At 45.9% G+C, this 20334-nt stretch overlaps 1 protein-coding gene across 2 annotated transcripts in view; it reads left to right on the top strand.

The window, feature by feature from the left end:
- Psd2 (pleckstrin and Sec7 domain containing 2) overlaps positions 1 to 20334 on the top strand; it is a 50498-nt gene that overhangs the window by 18103 nt on the left and 12061 nt on the right. For both annotated transcript variants that reach the window (XM_028762744.1, XM_028762745.1), the window contains exons 5-7: positions 1896 to 1976; positions 4905 to 5017; positions 5766 to 5824. In XM_028762744.1, the coding sequence (XP_028618577.1) occupies positions 1896 to 1976; positions 4905 to 5017; positions 5766 to 5824 (253 nt within the window). The remainder of the gene's footprint in view (positions 1 to 1895; positions 1977 to 4904; positions 5018 to 5765; positions 5825 to 20334) is intronic.

The raw sequence follows: 20334 nt of genomic DNA, 5'->3' as shown, positions 1-20334 counted from the left end.
ATGAAGAGGAGGAGGAAGAAGAAAAGAAGGAGGAGGAAGAGAAGGAGGAGGAGGGAGAAGAAGAGGAGGAAGGTACAAAAAGAAAAAGAAGAAAACAAGTGTTGCGATCAGGTCTGGAATACTCTTCACACGATGTCCCTGGCCCTCTGTTTCATAAGTGCCATTCAATAGACAACCTCTCTCTTTCATTTCCCCTTGGTCCTCCTGGTCTCCCTAGTCACTCTCGGTGTGGTGCATGTGTGTACTTCTGCATGCATGCGTGCATCTGTGTGGTGCACGCGTGTACATCTGCATGCATGTGTGCATACACATGTGGAAGCCAGAGGTTAATCTTGCTCGTCTTACTCTATCACTACGTCTTGAATCAGGCTCTCCCACGGAATCTGGAGCTCACTGTCTAGCTAGGCTGCCTGGCCAGCAAGCTGCTGCGGTCCTCCTGTCTCTGCCTTCTCAGTGATGAGACTGCATGTCTACACCACCACACCTGGCTTTTTATGTAGGTGTTAGGGATCAAAACTCAGATCTCTATGCAAGCATTTAAACCCTGAGACCATCTTCTCAGGGACCCTCTCTTTTAAAGTGCCATATATCGAAGAAACAGCCACTTTCCCCAAAGCATTCTCCACATGTTGGATGTGTATGTGGTTACATATCCTTCTAGTTCCCGTGGTCCTACCAACGGGAAGGAAACTGTGAGGCTTATCATTATTGTTGTTATCATCATTTTTTTAAAGCTTCATAAAACCTATCCTTCCAGGAGGGCACAGACCTGCCCTCTGCTGTCACAGGTCCTGTTCACTAGCTCCATCCTTGGTCCAGATCCTTAATGGGGCTGCTTTCAGAGCTCTGCCCTGGGCTTTCACATTAGAAGAAAATATTTATATTTCTGTGTATGGATGTGTGTGTTGTGTGATTCTAGACAATATATGTGCAGATGCCCGAAGAAGCCAGAAGAGGGCGACAGAGAGTAGCTGGATTGCAGGCAGTTGTGAGATACCTAACATAGGTTCTGGGAACCAAACTCAAGCCTCTGGGAGAGCAGTGAGTGCTCTTACCCACAGAGTCATCGATTCAACACAGTCTGCCCTCAAGCTCAATATGACCTTGAACTCGGATACTACCATGCTGGGGATTGAATCCAGGACTTTGTGCTTGGTAGGCAAACACTCTGAGCTACATCCTCAGCCCATCTGTACGTTTAAAACGTTTACTTATGTTTGAGACAGGGTCTCATACAGGCAGGCTGGTCTCAGGCTCTCAGTCCTTCTACCTCACAGTGCTGAAGTGACAGGTACACATTGCCACACCAAGCTCCCTACACCTGATTCTCACAAGGGCTCAGATCTCAAAACACCATGCTGTCTCTTATAAGGTTACCGTCACAGGGATTCAGCCAGCTCTGTCCTCATCCTGACAGCACCTTCTCAGTCATTTTCTTTCTGGTGACCTCAGAATCCTGAATGTTCTCATCTTAACCCCCCCTTTTCTGGACCCATTCTTTGCGAGTCTCCACTCTGTAGGTATGGCGTTAGCTTTAAACTCCGCAGCCATGCCCTGATCCTTACTGTGATCTGGGGCTGGGCTTCTGCCTCACCTCTGTTGCCCTCCTGGTGGCTTGATTTACATTTTGTCATCTCCTTTGCTGGGAACACTTGCATCAGCCCACCTTGCTCCCTTCCCTGAACAGGCTCTGACTGAGCTAGCTGAGACATCATATCTTGACACCACAGACCAAGGATGATCTCTCTGAGCTGAGGGAACAGAAGAAGGCAACCCAGGGTCTGGGTAGATGTGGGTGGTGGTTAAGGGGACTCTGGGGCCCACTTCCCCAGTACCTGATGTCCTGGGACTTGGGGCCTGCCTCTGACTGACATCCCATTGTACTGTCTTGGCAGCAATGAGTTCAGCCGGCTGGTTGCTGGGGAGTACCTCAGTTTCTTCGACTTCTCAGGCCTCACTTTGGACAGAGCTCTCAGGTCAGTGGGGCTGGGCTGGACAGTGTCCACAGGTGTTGGAGCAGCACGTCTGGCTTGTCATTCTAGCTATCTATTTTTGCAATATACACTACAATATCTATATTCTAGCAAGTCTATTTTGACTTTTTATACAGTCTTTTGCAAGTCTTGACCCCTCTGGTCAAGCTGTGGGGAGACACTATGGGTAGCTGTTGTCCAGAAACTCAGTGATTGCCAGCTAATGTGGTGGGTGATGAGGGATTCAGGTATAGTCACAGCTCTCCTGGACGGAGAAGGAGGCCAATGGTTTGCCTTTATGGAGCACTTCCTGGTTGCCAGACACCATAGGTCTTTATACTCATGGCCAATGTTTGTTTGTTTTGTTTTTTTGAGGCAGGGTTTCTCTGTGTAGCTCTGGCTGTCCTAGAACTTGCTCTGTAGACCAGGCTAGCCTCGAACTCACAGACATCCTTCTGTTTCTGCCTCTTGAGTGCAGGTATTAAAGGCATGGACACTACCATCTGGGTGTATCTGACCTCTTTTGATGGTAAAGGGGACTTTATTGCAGTTATTTCAGTGTCTGGGTCTCAGGAGGGTCAGGCATGAGCCTTGGGAACAGGATGGGAGGGATGGGTGAATGGAAGACAGTGTCATCAGAAAGATGCCCAGCCAGGCCTGAGGAGGGAAGGGCAGTATCTCATAGCTAAGGGTGATGTCTACAGATGCTAGCCCCACTTGCTGGATCCCAGATGTCTCTTAATACTTTTTAGCAATCAGTTTTTATTTGGTTCCTCTGTCTTGGTTGAGATGTTTTCTGTTGTCTTGTAGTGTACTTGTCATTTTGTCATGTCCAGTAGCAAATAAACGAAGCCAAGAAAAACTATTGAGGGACTGGAGAGATGGCTTGAGAGAGCGGCAAGTGTGAGGACCACAGTTCAGACCCCCGGCATCTGTGTAAATGCTAGGTGGGCATGGTATCTGTAACCCCGAAGCAAGCTGGCTCTCTTGGTTCAAATGAGAGACTCCACTTCACTATACAAAGTAAAAAGCAATTGAGGAGGACACTCGATGTCAACCTCTGGTCTCTGTGTGCACATGCACGCACATGCATGGACATGTGCTTACACAAATTCAAGCACACATACCCTCATGCATGTATACTACACATGCATACATACCCCCAAAGAAACATCATTAAGTTTTTATTCTCAGTTACATTTTACATTTCTAGAATTTCCATCACATTTAAACTTTAAAATAGATTCCAGTTCTCCGTGGGATGCCCCATCTTTTCACTAACACATTTGAATCGTGTATATATATTTTTTAGTGTACTCTTGATGTATTTCTCTGTGTGTGTATGTGCGTGTTTGCATGTGTGTGTATGTGTGATGTGTGTGCATGTATTGTGTGCATGTTTGCATGTGTGCCTATATGTTTATGTGCCTGTGCGTGCATGTACATATGTGTGTATGTTTGCATGTGTGTGTGCATGTATATGTGTGTACACACTTGTTTGCATGTTTGTGTGGGTGCATGTTGTGTGCATGTTTGCCTGTGTGTGCATGTATATGTGTGTGTGCATGTTTGCATGTGTGCGAGCATGTTTTCATGTGTGTGTGTGCATGTGTGTTTGTTTTGTGTGTCTTGTGTGCATGTATATGTGTGTGTTTGTGCATGTGCACATATTTGCATGTGTGGAGGCTGAGGTTGATATCAGGAGTCTTCCTTTGTTGCTCTCCACCCTATTGTTTGAGGTCGAGTCGCTCAGATGAATCCAGGGCTCACAAATATGCCTGGCCTGGCAAGTCAGCTTGCTCCAGGAACACCCTATGCCTGCCTTCTGATTGCTGGGATCACAGGCGGCCACTGTGCCCACCTGCCAGTTACAGGTTTGGGGATCTGAACTCATCTCTCTAACCTTGACTCAGTGTCTGCTTCTGTTTTCTGTTTTTTCCTCTGGGTTTCCCAGCACCTATTGTTTTTCTTAGTTTGTCCTTTACAAGGCAACTGGAAAGGGCCATGGGACACAGTCCTAACCCAGCCAGGGCTGGGCTGAGGAGAGGCAGCTGTGAAGAGGGACGTCTCTCAGGGTTGGCTCTGACCTCGGCCTCGCATGGGGGCCATGTCACCGCAACTGTTCTGAATCCCCACTTTACTGCCTCCTTGCAGTAAACTGTCCTCATCTCCCTCCTCAAAAAAAAAAAAAAATCCCTCCACCTCTAGGATTCACAGCTCCAAAACCTTTGCATCTTCAGAGTCTGGCAACTGTGGCCATGTGCCTACAGTCCCTCAAGGCTCTGATGTGTTCTCTTGCCCCACAGAAGGATCTTGCGTACTGCCTCTTGTCCATAGGTTTTGTCTGTGATACACCTGGGTAAAAGGTGGCTGTCACATGTCAGCCTGCTTCTGTCCTGTTCTCTCCATCCTGAGATCACGGGGCCTGGTTGCTTCACCTGTGGCTTAAGGCAGTGTAGTGCTGCACTGGGGTCTGGTTGCTTCACCTGTGGCTTAAGGCAGTGTAGTGCTGCACTGGTAGGGGATCTATATTGCTCTCCTCCAAGCAGCTCTATCTTGAGCTGAGCCTTTGGATTGCATCAAAATGAGGTCGATCAGAAAGATAGTGTTCAGTGGGTCTGGATCATCATCGTGGGTGCTGTGCTGAGGGCCTTATGTGTTAGGTCACTAGAGTGAAGCATGGCTGTTTAGAACCTGGAGACCCACAGAAGGCACTGGGTGTGAACATCATATCCCTGCCTGAGGTCTTAGACTCCAGAGGCTATCTTGGAGGGCCAAGGTTCTGCCTGGGCCTGCAGAGGGTGTTTAGACCCTAGTACAGGAACTAGACTCATGTATATGTTTGTGTGTGGGAAATAAGTCTTCTATTTCAGTCAGAAGACTGTATTAGGGACTCTGTGATTTACTCAGCAACCTTGGATTACATTCTAGAACCTTCCTGAAGGCCTTCCCACTGATGGGGGAGACACAGGAACGAGAACGAGTCCTTACCCACTTTTCTCGCCGGTACTGCCAGTGTAACCCAGACGACAGCACATCAGAAGGTACGGTGTTCCCTGATCACCTCCCATGAGACTCAACTAGCTGAGACGTAGTCTTCTCCTACCCTGGCCCAGCTGCCACATTTGTCTTGCTAGCAGGCAGACCCAGGTGGGCCATATACTCTGGCAAATTGTAGGTTCTCCATTAAGATGGAATGAATACAATTAGGTGTCACCATAGCACCCTCATACCTGAAACTCCAGGGGTTGGTGGGATGAAGGCAGAAGGATGATTTAAATCTAGAGGTCAGCCTTAGCTACAGAGAGAGACACTGCCTCAAAAACCAAAAAAATAAAATGCCCAGGGATTGTGGGATGGCCTCCTGGACAAGAGAGCCCAGACGTCTTGCTCATGGTCATTCCATTCTCAATGCCTGTATCTAGACGCAGGCCAGACTTTTTGTCAGGGAGGGGATATTCCTCGCAGGTCTCTTGCAGAGGCAGAGATATGGCCATATGGATGGACCTGGACCTTAGGAATTGATGGACTGAATCCCTTATTGCTACTGTAGGGACATAGCTTGAAGACCAGAGCCTTTCCTCGGTCTAAGGTTCAAGGTGAATTTGTCTGCAAGAGGCAGACATCTGGGTTAGAGCATCACCCAAGCCTGGCCCTGAAGTGCTCAGGAGCAGATGTCCACCTTTCTTTGTCTATATGGCTTCTGGCCTGGCTGTATGGGGAGGCAGGTGGGAGGCTCCGGGTGGCAATGAGTGGGTTCTCACAATGAGGATACTTTCATATTCTATTTAGATGGGATCCACACGCTCACCTGCGCCCTGATGCTGCTCAACACAGACCTGCATGGACATGTGAGTTCGGGGGTCTTTCAAGGGGACATATGCTCTCACTGGCTCCTGGGCATTGAGGGCCAACCCTGTAGCCAGCTCTCTTGCTGAAACTCCTGATCAGTGCCAGTTTTTTTTTTTTTTTTTTTTCCCTTAGCAGACCTGGGAGGTGGACACCTTGCTTTTTCTATATTTGATCCTGTCCTGTTTTTTTCCACTAGCTCTGCTGGGGTTCTGGCTCCTAAGACGAACAGTGAGATCAGTTGAGGCACATAGAATTCTTTGTTTTGATTTTTGAGACATGGTTTTTCTGTGTAGCCCTGGCTGTACTGGAACTTGCTCTGTAGACCAGGCTGACCCCGAATTCAGAGATCTGTCTGGCTCTGCCTCGAAAGTGCTGGGAATCAAGGCATGCACCACCACCTCCCAGCTGAGGCACTGGAAATTTAAGAAGTGGCAAATAGATGCACCCTCAGGGCAGGGTCATCTGATCTGTGGTAGTCTGTGCCTTGTTCCACCAAAGGCTACATGCTCTTCCATATCGCCTTTAAAAGCCCAGATGTGGCCTTCCTGGGATGCCATGCTCCAGACAACCGGTCGCTGCCAAACGCCAGGTTACTCCTAGGGGGCCTCCTCCTCACCCCTCCGGTCCTGTCAGGCCAGTGAGTGGAAGGATGTGTGGGTGTCCAGGCCCCAGGCTGCCTCCAGGCTTATCATGCTCACTAATTCCTTCTTCCTTCCTCTGTTGGCTACGGCTCTGGGCTCTCCTGCCCTCCCTGCCTCAGGTGGTAAGTTCTGCTGTTAGAGTGTGCATGCTGTATGCTTAGACCTCCTCCTTCACCCCGTGTCCTCCCACACCATCTGCCCCATCCCACTGCTCTCTGGCCATCACTCACTCAGGGCAGGTCAGAGCCCTCCTGGGACGTGGGTACGTTTCAGTGACTCAGTGGCAGTGGTCAGTGTGTCTGGCTCTAAGTAAACCAGAAAGCTCCAGGAGCTATGGGGTGCTAAGACAAATCTGGGATAGACAAGCTTCACGTCCACTCTTGCCTTCATGGGGTAGCTGTGTGAGCCTGGGCAAGTCACTGCCCCTCTCTGAGTCTCAGGGTCGGCATCTTCTTGGGGCAGTGATGATTTCCTCCAGTGACTTGGTAGGGACTGGGAGTGGCTGTGAACTATAAGGGTTTTGCTGTGAGCTATACTTCCACATACTCATGATAGGAACTCCACACAGTAGTGCTGTCTATCGCTACTCTTAAAACTTGAGTGATGGACGACCTGTGGGTACAGCCTCGAGGCTGATGGCATCTGGAGTGGCTGAGGGAGAGGAGGAGAAGCCAAGGTTTGGCTTGTGGGCACGTGGGGCACTGCCTGGGGGAGGGCTGAGGTCAGGGGGAGCCAGACTGTGATGAGTTTGGCACAGCCTGAGTGTGGGATGGAGAGAAGACATGTGTATTTGTGATGTGTATTCCCCGTGAGCGGAAGTGGAGTCAGCACCCTCACAAGCCAGCCTTTCCCAGGATTGCTCCCTCTGTTCACAGCTGTGAGCTTTAGCCACTTGAAAAGGAGTGTGGAAGTCACCCCTCCATGCTGTGCCCACGCTCAGTGGAGAGAGCCTCAGCATGGCCCCTTAACTGAGCTCCCTTGAACGAGTGTTGGCTCAGTGAGCAGTCGGGAGAAACCTGGGTTAGCGTTCTCCGTGTTTGCCCATGGCACGGCTGCACGGCCTCCAACAAACCTCCTAACTCATGAAGCTTCTATTTATTTTCCCATCTTGTGATTTCCCCTGTCTTTGAGCCTTTAAAAAAAAAGATTTATTTATGTATTTTAAAAAGTGTATGCATTGGTGTTTTGCCTGCATGTCTGTGAGAGTGTCAGATCCCCTGGAGCTGGAGTTACAGACAGTTGTGAGTCACCATGTGGGTGTTGGGACTTAAACTTGGGTCCTCTAGAAGAGCAGTCAGTGCTCTTAACTACCGAGCCATCTCTCCAGCCCCTTGCCTATGAGTCTTAATGCAGACAGCCCCGAGAGCACTTTGCCAAGGCCTGCTGGTCACAGTAACCGAGTTGTCAGAGGACTCAGTTACTCCTGTCCTCCAGCTCTTTGTCAGAGACAATAAGAGGCAAGTGGACCATAGGGGTCTTAGGAATGTCATCTCTTCTGGAGCCCCTAGAGAGTTCTAGTCAGAGAAGGAGGCTGACTGGCTTGGCAGAGGAGTGGGAGGCAGGAAGACTTCCTGTAGGTGTGTCTGAACTCCTGGGTCTGACTGGGGTTAGGGGGCTGGATGCCAGGAAGAAGAGGCAGAGGAGAAGGGTGGTGGGTTCCAGCAGAGCACAGGCTGAAAGGAGAGTCATTCTCTGCCGCAGGAGTGAGGCTGCCTGTGAATGGGTGGAAGACCCCTGGGGCAGATGCAGGGATGTGATGTCTGGCTTTAAGACTTCCTTCCAGGTGAGCCATAAAGCAGGCTAGGACTGCTCTTACCTCAGGGCCACGCCAGGCTGTCAGGAACAGGCCCTGGGTCAAAAGTGATGGCCAAGTTTCGCTCTCTGGATAGCAGCTGGGTAGCACCTAACCACAGCCAGCCTCTACAGCAAAGACATGGGCTTAGGGAGAAGGCCATCCTAGCCTGAGAGAACCAGGGTCGCAGCCATGAGGTGGGGCTGTGGTCAGACTAGTTGCGGCTTGTTCCTGCTAGGGGACAGAGACTGTGGGAAAGAGAGCCCAGGGCCCAGGGCCCAAGAGAGGTCCTGCTGGTGAAAGGGAGTCGGGAGAAGGAGACTGGGGCGTGCAGGGTTCTCAGTCACATCTGCGTCCCCGTCCCTGTTCATGTCTTTTTGCTTGGCTGTCGTTCAATATTTTGTTAAAGCAAATAACTTCATTGGTTTGTCTTCTTTTCTTTGTACCTTGGTGAGTCTTGCTCCTTGGCCCAGAGAGAGATGAACGTTAGTGAAGGGTTTAAGTGGGCTTGGAGTAACCATAATGTCCTCATATGTCAGTGAGGCTGTGGGAATCTCGTATACACTCACTGGTGAACTTCACTGTGGTAAAATACAGCAGCGAGCCCTGACTATTTTAACCACTTAAAACCATGTAATGTGGGGCATTGAGTGAGTGCATTCCCAGGGGTGTGCATCCAGCACTACCGACCCAGTCCAGAATTTTTCATCGCTCTCAAAATAAGCCTCAAACCCCCCCCACCCCCGCCCAGCAGTTGCTCCTCCTGGCCTTCCCCAGCCCCTGTAATGTGGCTCTGCTCCCCACCTGTATGAACTGTCTGTTGTGACACTTTGTGTGAGAGGAGTCAATCATACGGCATCTGACCTTCTGTGTCTGGCTTATTTCACCTGACGTAATGTGCTTAAGGATGCTTTGTGTTGTGGCATGTGTCAGCGCTTTATGTTCTTGTTTTGGGGATAAAGAGTGTCTCGTTGCATGCACATGCCACATAGGATGTATATGGATATGCATGTGCAGTTATGAAAATTTGTGTGTAAGTTCTAGTTTCTACAAATGTTCTCAAATTTTCTGTTTGAGATAGGCTTTCATTATGTTGCCCTGGCTGTCCTAGAACTTGCTATGTAGACCAGGCTGGGCTCAAACTTTCTGTGTAGACCAGGCTGAATTCAAACTTAGAATTCAAACTTAGAGGGCTACCAACTGCCTGTCTCTGCCTCCCAAGCATCAGGATTAGGGGTGTGGGCTACTATACTTACCTCAATTTTTAAAAAAATTATCTTAAAAAAAACCTACTTATTTTCTTGTGTGTGTTGTGCACATGTGGAGGTCAGAGTTCAACTTGTAGCAGTTGGTTCTCCTCTTCCTCTGTGTGGGTCTCTGAGGGATCAAAGGAAGATCAGCAGGTTTGGCAACAAGGTTTGCCCACTTTATTTTATTTATACTCTTATGCTATAGCATAGGTTGGACATAAACTCTTAGCTCTCTTGACCTAACTTTTTAAAGTGCCAGGTGATGGGTGTGCACCACCAGACCTGTCTCTCTTGTCCAGTTTAAATGACTGTTTTTGTGTTCTGTTGGCCTTCTGTAGTCAGGCTACTAGACCCTTTTCAGGCATGGGACCTGCGAATGTTTTCTCTCATCCTATTGGCTATTAATTTATTCTCTTTCTCTCTCTTGATAGAGTCTTGTGGTGTAGAACAGTTTTTAAAATTTGAATGACATCTAAATTTATCCTTTTTCTCTCTTTGTGTGTACATGTACCTCTCTCTCTCTCTCTCTCTCTCTCTGTGTGTGTGTGTGTGTGTGTGTGTATAGGAGGGCAGAGGTCAATCTGGAGTGTGATGGAGTGTGATTCCCTCCCTCCCTCCCTCCCTCCCTCTTTTTCTCTCTCCCCCTCTCTCTCTCTCTCTCTCTCTCTCTCTCTCTCTCTCTCTCTCTCTCTTTCTTTCTTTCTTTCTGGTCTGTCTGTCTTTCTTTCTTACTTAGTGTTTTGGGCATCATGAATCAGAAGCTGTTACCAGTGTTGTGGAGGCTCACACCTTTAATTTCAGCACACAGGGGACAGAGGCAGATGGATCTTTGGGAGTTTGAGGTCAGTGTAGGTCAGATCTACATATTGAGTTCTAGGTCAGCTAGGGTTACAATGTAAGACTGGAACAAACGAGCAAACAAACGTAAAGAAAAACCCATTACCAGATCCAAGGCCATGAGGGTTTACCCCTATTTTCTTCTGAGAGTCTTAGCTCCTCTATCCAGTTTTGAGTTTTCCTTTTTTGTTTTCTTCCACACTGAAGATTGGACTCAGGGCCTCAGGTGTACTAGGCAAGCACCCATCCACCGAACCCAGCTCAGGGTTTAATTCTATTCTGAGTAATGAAACACACAGTGAGGTACAGATTTAACTTGAGTCATTTGCATTTGAACATCTAGTCCCAGTACCATTTATGCAGAAGAGGGTTCTCCTATTAAACAGTCTTGGCAGACTTGTTAAGATCTAGTTGATTGGTAAGTGTGGTGATATAAGTACTAGCACTCAACACTCAAGATGTTGAGGCACACCAAACAAGAGTTTGAGGCTGGCCGGGCGGTGGTGGCGCACGCCTTTAATCCCAGCACTTGGGAGGCAGAGGCAGGTGGATTTCTGAGTTCAAGGCCAGCCTGGTCTACAGAGTGAGTTCCAGGACAGCCCGGGCTATACAGAGAAACCTTGTCTCGAAAAACCAAAACAAAAAAAAAAAAAAAAAAAAAAGAGTTTGAGGCTGTTACACTGCAGTACACTGTACTACATTGCAGACAACAACAAATGGGTTGGTTGTAAATGATAGGGTTGAGGCTAGGGAGCTCAGCTGGTAGAGCACTCGTCTGGCCTTCATGAGGCCCTCTGTTCCATGCCCACTATTACACAAAACTGTATGTGGTCACACACTCCTATGATCCCATCACTGAGAAGGTAGGGGCAGGAGGATCAGAAGTTCAAGGCCTCCTTTGTCTCTATAGGGTGTTTGAAGCCAGCCCAGGATATATAGAATCTTATTTCAGACAGAAAATACAGGTTTACTTTCTGACTTCTAATTAGTTTCCATTCATTTGCAGCTCTGGTCTCATGTGATTGCCCAGTGCTTCCTACTGTGGCTTTCTAGTAAGTTCTCGGAGTGTTTAATAGGTGAAGTCTGTTCTTCTTTGCTCAAGACTGAGTGAGGGATCTCTTGCAAGCCCATACAAATGTAAGGATTGGCCTTTGCATTTCTGAAGAGAGAGGGGGGATAGAGAGATTTTGATGGAGATTACCTTGGGTATTCCAGGTCGGTGGGGAGAATTAGCATTTTAGCAATGCTAAATCGTCCTAATCCACGAACAAAGGATGCCTTTTTGTGGATTTATACCTTCTTAATTCATTTTAGAACTCTTGTATAGTTTTGAGTATACAACCCTTTCATCTCTTTGGTTGAATTTTTTTTTTTTTTTGGACCAGAGTCTCATGCTGTAGCTCAGAACCTGGAACGCACTATGTAGGCCCGAGTGTCTCCAGCTCACAGTGAGCCTCCTGCCTTAGCTTCCTGGGTGCTGGGATTACAGATATGAGCCTCCACCCCCAGTTTCTTTGCTGAAGTCTGTTGTTAAGCATTGGATTATTTTTTTATTTTTTACTTTCTTCAGATCGGATCTCATGTATCCCAGGCTGGTTTTGAAGTCAATGTGTGTAGCCAGGGATGGCCTTGATCTCATGTTCCTCCCGTCTCTGCCTTCCTTGTGCTGAAATTCTAGGAGCAAGTTTCTGTGCCTAGTTTATTTTATTCGTGCATGTGTGCACGTGTGTGAATGTGTGTGTGCACGCGCATGAGTGCGTGTGTACATGTGCGCACATGTGTATGGAGGTCAGAAGTGGACATTGGGTGTCATTCTTCAGTCACTCTGCATCTTATTTTTTGAGACAGTATCTCTTACTGAATTTGGAGCTCACTGGTTCAGACAGGCTAGGCTGCAACCTTTAGGGATTCTCCTGTCTATGTCACCCCATAGTGCTGGGATTATAGGTACACATTGCCATGCTGGCTTTCATGTGAGTGCTAGGGATCGAACTCAGATTTTCATACTTGTGTGACAAGCCCCTTACTGGCTGAGCCATTTCTCCAACTCGTTTTACTCTTATTGGTGCCATTTCAGTTTCTGATTGTCCACAACTGCTGTACACAAATACAGCTTGAGCCAAAAGATGGCTCAGTGGGTGAGGCCTCTTGATGCACAAGCTTGGAGACCCTAGTTTGATCCCTGGAACCCATGTAATGGTGGAAGCAGAGAAACAACTCTGCAAAGTTGCCCTCTGATAGCCCCCACCCCATATACCATGCACTTACACAAATAACAAATTTAAAACTTTTTTTAAAGTTAAAAAGTATTGAGTTTGACTGAAGCAGCTCAGCAGGTAAAGGTGCCTGCTGCTGTGCCTGATGACCCAGTCTGAAAAAGGGAGAGTATAACTCTTACAAGTTGTCCTCTGATCTTCAGTATATGCTGGGGCACACGCATGCGCGCGCGCACACACACACACACACACACACACACACACACACACACTAAATGTAATCTAAAAATTTTAAGTTCAGATAAATTTTTAAGCCAGATATTGGTTACCTATTTTTAAGTTGTTGGTCATAGGGTCCCCACCCATAGGCCTGCAAAACACTAGAATTTGATGGTAGACCCCTGTTGCTGAAGACACACATACTTAAGTCACGGAATGTGGAGAAATCAAGTTAGTCCTGACCGGGAAGCTTTATCTCTGTTGGCTCGGTGTCATAACACTGGAGGGTGTATGCACACTGTAGGGGGAGACTAGTTATCAACAGTTTTACCCAACTGTGAACTCTGCAAACTACATTACCAACTGGCCTGGAAAGACAGGCTTACTGATACAGTAGTCGCATCATCGTTACGGAAGTAACCAGCCCCTGGTTGGTTATGGAAAAAACCTACACTTTCTGCTGGAACTTAAGGCCTGCCCCACAAGACAGAACTCATGCTTTGTTCCTTTATCTATGCTAAGAATCAATTTCTAGGCAGGTCATAGGCCCTAGAGGAGAACCTACTGCTATCATTCTGCCACATGGACATAGTATTAAAACTCTCTAAGTACTTACTTTCATCTCCATGGATTAGATCATCTTCCAGCTCTCATCAGAGAAGCTTCTTTTTGTTATAGATGGTGACTCTTGCAGAGACCCACAAATGGTCAATGTGAGGAGAATGCGAGATTGTAGAGTGCTTAGCTCTAAATTGGTCATCAATAATATATCCTCTAGGCTCAGGGATTACAAAAGAAGAGGGGACATAAAGACTGTAAGAGCCAGAGGTACTAGGTGCATTGAAATAGTATTTTCTAGACAAGAAAGGGCAGCTATGCATAAGAACTCACAGCAGCTGTGACTGCATGCATAAGCATGCATGACTACATATGATTGAGGTAGCCAAAAGCCCAGCATGGATGAGGAGGGGCTCGAGAAATTTCACCCTTAGCCAAGGAGCTGTCAGCAACTGATGGCTGCTGGGTAGGGGAGAGTCAGTTTGCCTCAGAGACACAGCTCTTGAGAAGCTTCCCATGCTCCAGTGTGGCCCAACACCCAATAACACATGCATGCAGCAATGAAGTGAACTCAGTGGATTTATGAAAAGAGCACATGAAACAGGGAGAGGGAATTGGTGGTGAGGATAGGGAAGCAGCTGGAGGGAGGGCATGGGGCATGGGGTAGATTTGATCAAAACATATTATTTGGATATACGAAATTCTCAAACGATAAAAAAGTACACTGTTTATGTAGCCTTGCCTAGAACTGGACTGTCCTCAAAATCACTGAGCACTGCCTGCCTCTATCTCCCAGTGCTGGGATTGAAAACAGGCACTACCTAGCATCTAATGCAAATGAACTACCACACCTCGTCTAACACAGTGTTTTAAAAAATCTTGAAAAAAAGAAATACAACCGATTTTTATACATTGATCTTATATTTTGCAATGTCAATAAATGTTTTAATGATTAATTTAATCATTAGTTTTAATGATTTTTCTTCATCTTTAGCATTTTCTGCATATAAAATCATGGAATCTGCAACTAGAGATAAAGCGCTCTTTCCTTTTTTTAAAAAAATTAGATTTTTATTTATTTTTCTTACCTAATCACTCTGGCTAAGACTTTTTTTTCCAAACAGGGTCCTCTACATAATCCTGGCTGTCCTGGAAATCACTATGTAGACCTGGCTGGCCTCTAACTCATAGAAATCCTCCCACCTCTGCCTTCCAAATGCAGGGATTAAAGGCATATGTCACCATATCCAGCTAACTAGAACTCTTAGTATAATATTGTATGGAAATGTTTCTGATCTTAGGGGAAAAGCTTCCAGGTTTTTTTTTTTTTTCACTGAGTATATCAGATGTGGGCTTTTTGTAAGTACGCTTCATCATTCAAAGATGGTCCATTCTATTCCTAGTTTGTTGGATATTTTTTCCATTTATTTACTTGGGAGGGGATAGTGGGCACACAGTGCATGTGTGGAGGTCAGAGGACAACTTGCAGGAGTCAGTTCTCTCCTTCCATTCTGTGGATCCTAGGATTTCAACTCAGGTCATTAGGTTTGGTGGCAGGCTGGTGGTCAAGTGCCTTTACCTGGTGAGCCACTTCGTAGGACCTATGTAGTCCCTTTAAGATGCTGATGGATAGTATTTTGTTGAGGATTTTTGCATCTTTATCCTAAAGAATTACTTATCTGATGTTTTCTTTTGCTAGGCACTGGTATGACCCACATTACAGAATGAATTAGGATTGGTTAATTTGCTCTTTAAATAGTCTTTAAAACTCATCAGTGAAGTTATCTGGTCTTTGCCTTTCTTGTGAGGTTTCTGATTCCGATCTAATTCTTGTACTTGTTATAAGTCTCTATCTTTTCTGTTTCTTCTTGAGTCAGTTTTCATGGCATATGTTCCCTTAGAGCATGTCCACTTCATCCAGGTTATCTAGCATGTTTGTCCTCTATTTATAATTAGTCTTTATTGATTTACTTTTGTCTACTTGATCTTCTTATGAGTGAGGAGCCAATGAGAATGAGGACATGACTGCTCCAAGCTGTGGTTGTCGATGTGAGGGAGATAGAACCACAGGTATCTGGAAGGGTCCAGTCTGTACCTGGCCATGAGAAGACAGAGATGGGAAGAGTGAGAAAGGAAGAGAGGAGAGAAAAGAGGAGAGAAGGCAAGGGGAGCAAGAGAGGAGTTGTGGACCAAGAGCCTAGATGGAGCCAGCCAGCAGCCGAGATAGGAGAAGCTACAGAGCCCTGGCCAAAATGGCTGGATTACATAGGAAAGAGAAGCTGGGGAAAGAGAAGCCTGGGCCTTGGGCTGGAGAGGTGTAGGGTTGGTGACAGGGTGTGAAATGCTGGGAGAAGCCCAGGTACTGAGTAACTCTTGTTGTCTTAGGGTTCCATTGCTGTGAACAGACACCATTATCAAGGCAACTCTTATAAACGACAACATTTAATTGGGATTGGCTTACAGGTTCAGAGGCTCAGTCTATGATCATTATGGCAGGAAGCATGGCAGGATCCAGACAGTCTGGGGCTGGAGGGGCTGAGAGTACTACATATTGTTCTGAAGGCGAACAGGAAAAGATTAGCTTCCAGGCAGCTAGGTGGAAGGTCTCAAAGCCCACCTCTAAAGTGACACACTTCCTCCATCAAGACCACACCTACTCCAGAAGGCCACACTTCCTAATAGTGCCACTCTCTGGGCTAAGCATGTTCAAACTACCACACTTGGTCCTGGGTTTCTTTGGGACCTGACAAATAGTATTAAGATCTACAACCAAAACTGTGGATTCGTCATTTTTTGAATCTATCAAGTTTTGTGTCATATATGCTATTTTGTTTATATGGATTTATGATGATTATGTTTCTTGCTGGTATGATGCTTTCATCACTATGACAACATCACTCTCTATTGTAAGGCTTCCTATCTTCTGCTCTGCCTCATACACATTAGTGGATTTGCGCTGGAGATGTCTTATTAGTGGTATGTGGTATCCTTTTCTAACTTTTGATTTCCAATATATCTGTTTATTTGTATTTAGGATATGACTCTTGCATCTTGTGCTTTACAAATATTAGCGCTGATAACTTCCTTTTAACTTGAACATTTAATGAGTTAGGACATGTTTTAACTTAAATATATCAAGTTAACCTTGGTGGTTTGGTTTATGCCTTTAATCCTAGCACTCAAGAAATTGAGGCAGGAGAATCACTTAGAATTTGAGGTCATCCTGGGCTACAGATTAAATCTTCTTTTCAAAATAAAACAATAAGTAAGTAAATAAACAAGTCAAGTTCATTTTTCTTTCTTATTTATTTATTTATTTATATTTTTTTGAGACAGGGTTTTCTTTGTAGAACTGGCTGTCCCAGAACTAGCTCTGTAGACCAGGTTGGCCTTGAACTCACAGAGATCTGCTTGCTTCTGGCTTGGAGCATTGGAATTAAGTAGTCTCTGGCTACTTTTGTTTTCTGTTTCATTCATTTATTCTTTTTTCCCTCATTTTTTGTATACTTTTGGATCATTTAGGTGCTTTTTAGCTTTCTATTCTCCTCCTTTGTTAGCTTCTTAGTTGTGTATTCTTTCAGAATTCTTTTTAAAAGGTCTTTCTTTTGTGGTACTGGAGACGGAACCCAGGCCCTTGTACATGCTAGGCAAGTGCTCTACCCATAAACTACATACCCAGCCCTCAGAATTCTTTTTCTGGTTCATGAGGTACATTTCTGACTTGTTAGGAGTGTGTTTATCACTTCTGGGGCCATGTGGCATCTAAAGACAGCTAAGCTCTCTCAGCTTTCTGTCGTTTCAAGTTTCCTGCTTCTCCATGCTTCCTACTTGTCCACACTTCCTGCTTCCCCATGCTTCCTTTTTCTCCACACTTCCTGTTTTCCCATGCTTCCTACTTGTTCACATTTCCTGTTTCCCCATGCTTGCTTCCTGTTTCTCCACACTTCCTGTTTCCCCATGCTTCCTGCTTCTCCACACTTCCTGTTTCCCCATGCTTCCTGTTTCTCCACACTTCCTGTTTTCCCATGCTTCCTACTTGTCCACACTTCCTGCTTCCCCATGCTTCCTGCTTCTCCACACTTTCTGTTTCCCATGCTTCCTACTTGTTCACATTTCCTGTTTTCCCATGTTTCCTGTTTCTCCACACTTCCTGTTTCCTCATGCTTCCTACTTGTCCACACTTTCTGTCTCCCCATCCTTCCTACTTGTCTACACTTCCTGTTTCCCATGCTTCCTACTTTTCCATGCTTCCTGTTTTCCCATGCTTTCTGCTTCTCCACGCTTTCATCTGGAATACTTTTCTTCCTGTCTGAAAAATTCATTACAGCATTTCTATTTTTTTGTTTCAATTTTCATGTTGACATATAGCTGACGTATTTCCCAGGACCCTTTGTTCTTGGTGTGCTCTGAACTCCAGTGTTTGTTCTTAAGTTCAATAGGTTACTTGGTTCCTCAGCCATTGGGCCATGGTTAGAGGAGGAAGGTTTTCCAGTGCAGGGCTCTCTCTCTACATTCCCTGAGTGGCAGGAACTCAGCCTAGGTGTCTGCTTTGTATTTCTCTAGTGCTTTTATATAGGTGTTTCACTAATATTTCAGCCAAAACTTCTTCCCATTTTTATTTAGGCGTATGTGTATGTTCCTTTGTGCATGTGTCCCACATGTGCATCTAGAAGCTAGAAGAGGGCATCAGTTCCTGATGGTGCAGTTACAGAAGGTTGTGAGCTACCCATTGTGGTTGCTGAAACCAAATTTAGGTTGTTGAGAAGAGCAGTAAGTGCTCTTAACCTCTGAACCATCTCTTCAGACCTCTACCAGCTGTTTTTTATTGGAAAAGTATCCTTCATAACAAGGATATGTCATTATTAAGATGAAAAGGCTATTATTATTATTTTGAAACAGAGTCTTATGTAGCCCAGGCTAGCCTCAAATTCAATGTACTACTAAGGATATTCTTTTTTTTTTTTGGTTTTTTTTTTTTTTGGTTTTTCGAGACAGGGTTTCTCTGTATAGCCCGGGCTGTCCTGGAACTCACTCTGTAGACCAGGCTGGCCTCGAACTCAGAAATCCGCCTGCCTCTGCCTCCCGAGTGCTGGGATTAAAGGCGTGCGCCACCACCGCCCGGCTACTAAGGATATTCTTGCACGTCTGATTCTTCTGCCTCCACTTTTCAAGCGCTGAGATTACAGGGATATTCTAGTATGCCCAGGTGCTATAGATGAAACCTAAGTAGGCACTCTACCGACTGAGCTGCATCCCCTGGCCATTACAGAGCTGTTTTTTTGACTTTGTTTTCTTAGTAGCTGAGAAGATTCAGTGTGTGTCGAACTCAAAGACAGTATTTCCACATATGTTTGTATTCTTTTATTACAAATGACCATGACATGGCCATATGCTTATGTCTGTACACAGGAAATGTATACATAAAAATACAACAAAGAGACAGACAAAAAATATCAAGGCACACACATAAGATCTTTTTCTTTCTAAAGCTTTGGAAGAAGTTAAGAAAATTCTCATCAGCTACATATTAACCCTTACATTGTTTGGGTACAGGGCACAGATATGTATCATTCCAATTCAGCTTCCAGTGCTGTGATAAAGATGGTAACCAAAAGCAATTTGAGGAAAAAGGGGCTTCTTTCTTTCTTTCTTTCTTTCTTTCTTTCTTTCTTTCTCTCTTTCTTTCTTTTTTTTTTTTTTTTGGAGGCAGGAGAGGTTCAACTCTACCTGGTGTTAAGTTGACAAAAAAACAAAAAACTAACCAGCATATTTACAATCCCAACATTTAGAAGGCTGTGACAGGAGAATCTCAAGTTTTTTTGAGGCCAGCCTAGGCTATATGGTGAGACCCCAGTGTCAAACAAAGAAGCAAAGAAGCAAGAAAGCCAGGAATTGCCTTGTAGCAATGTTTTCCACCTTATTTCTGTGGCATATGATGTTAGTAGAGGCTCTTTGTTAAAGTAATGCTAACATCAAGAAGGATGGGACAGTGCACATGGAACTCTGTCCTTGGAGAGCCCAGCACACATGAACACATTCAAAGTTCTGAACTGGGGCAATACATTTGCTGGATTCTGATATTCTTTTATTTATTTTAGGAAATATATATTCCCGTGTCATAGGATGCTTAAATAAATACAAGGAAACATTGCCTTATTTTAGCAAACCCCAGCTCACAAAACCTCCCATAGGCCAAGTGCCAGCTAGGGCCTCCTCCAGTGGGGCTCTTCAAAGGAGACTCTGAAAGAGTAAATGCCAGATGGTGGGCTTGGCGTGCTTGAGCCTATAAACTAGTGAGTAGTTAACAAGAGAAAAAAATTTAGGGTACAGCCATCCCTCCCCAGCTCTTTGCTTGTATCAAAGTGAACCTAGGCAGGTTCTTTTTGTGTCTTCCCTGCTCAATATGGATCACCCATGTGTGCTAGTGGTGATTGATTCTTGGTCTCATAAGACCAATCTCTCCCTCAGTTGATCTACCTCTGGGAGGTCTTCCTGTCCCACTGTGTGCAGGTAGAGGGTAAGGAGATGGAGCCAAGAGGCCTGGGTTCAAGTCTTGGTGCTCAGTGACCTTGGGGGTCACAAGAGCAGGTGAGAGCAAGGGCTCTGATGTCAGGCACACTGGCCCCTCCTCTCTCTGATGTCAGACACACTGGCCCCTCCTCTTTCTTCATGCACCAGTTCCTTTCTCATTCTTCAGGCTTCTCACCTTGTGGCAAGGAGATATGCTAACACATGTGGAGGTCACTGCCCAGCGCAGAGCAGGTGCCTGGCCGGCTCACAATGCTTCACCTGACTCAGCTCCTGCACCGAAGAGAGCCTTTTATGTCATTTGTGGATCAAATAGAATTTAGAATGCAAAAAAAAAAAAGTTTTTTAAATTCTTGGAGATGAAGGAGTATCCAGAGAGTTTTATTGCTGCCTTCAGTACTGCCTCATCCTGTCTGTCAGAGCAGGGCAGGGCAGGGCAGGGCAGGGCAGGGCAGGGCAGGGCAGGGC

This window comes from Grammomys surdaster, unplaced genomic scaffold (assembly GCF_004785775.1).
Source record: "Grammomys surdaster isolate TR1022 unplaced genomic scaffold, NIH_TR_1.0 135, whole genome shotgun sequence".
Classification (NCBI taxonomy): domain Eukaryota; kingdom Metazoa; phylum Chordata; class Mammalia; order Rodentia; family Muridae; genus Grammomys; species Grammomys surdaster.
This window is presented reverse-complemented; position numbering and strand designations above follow the sequence as displayed.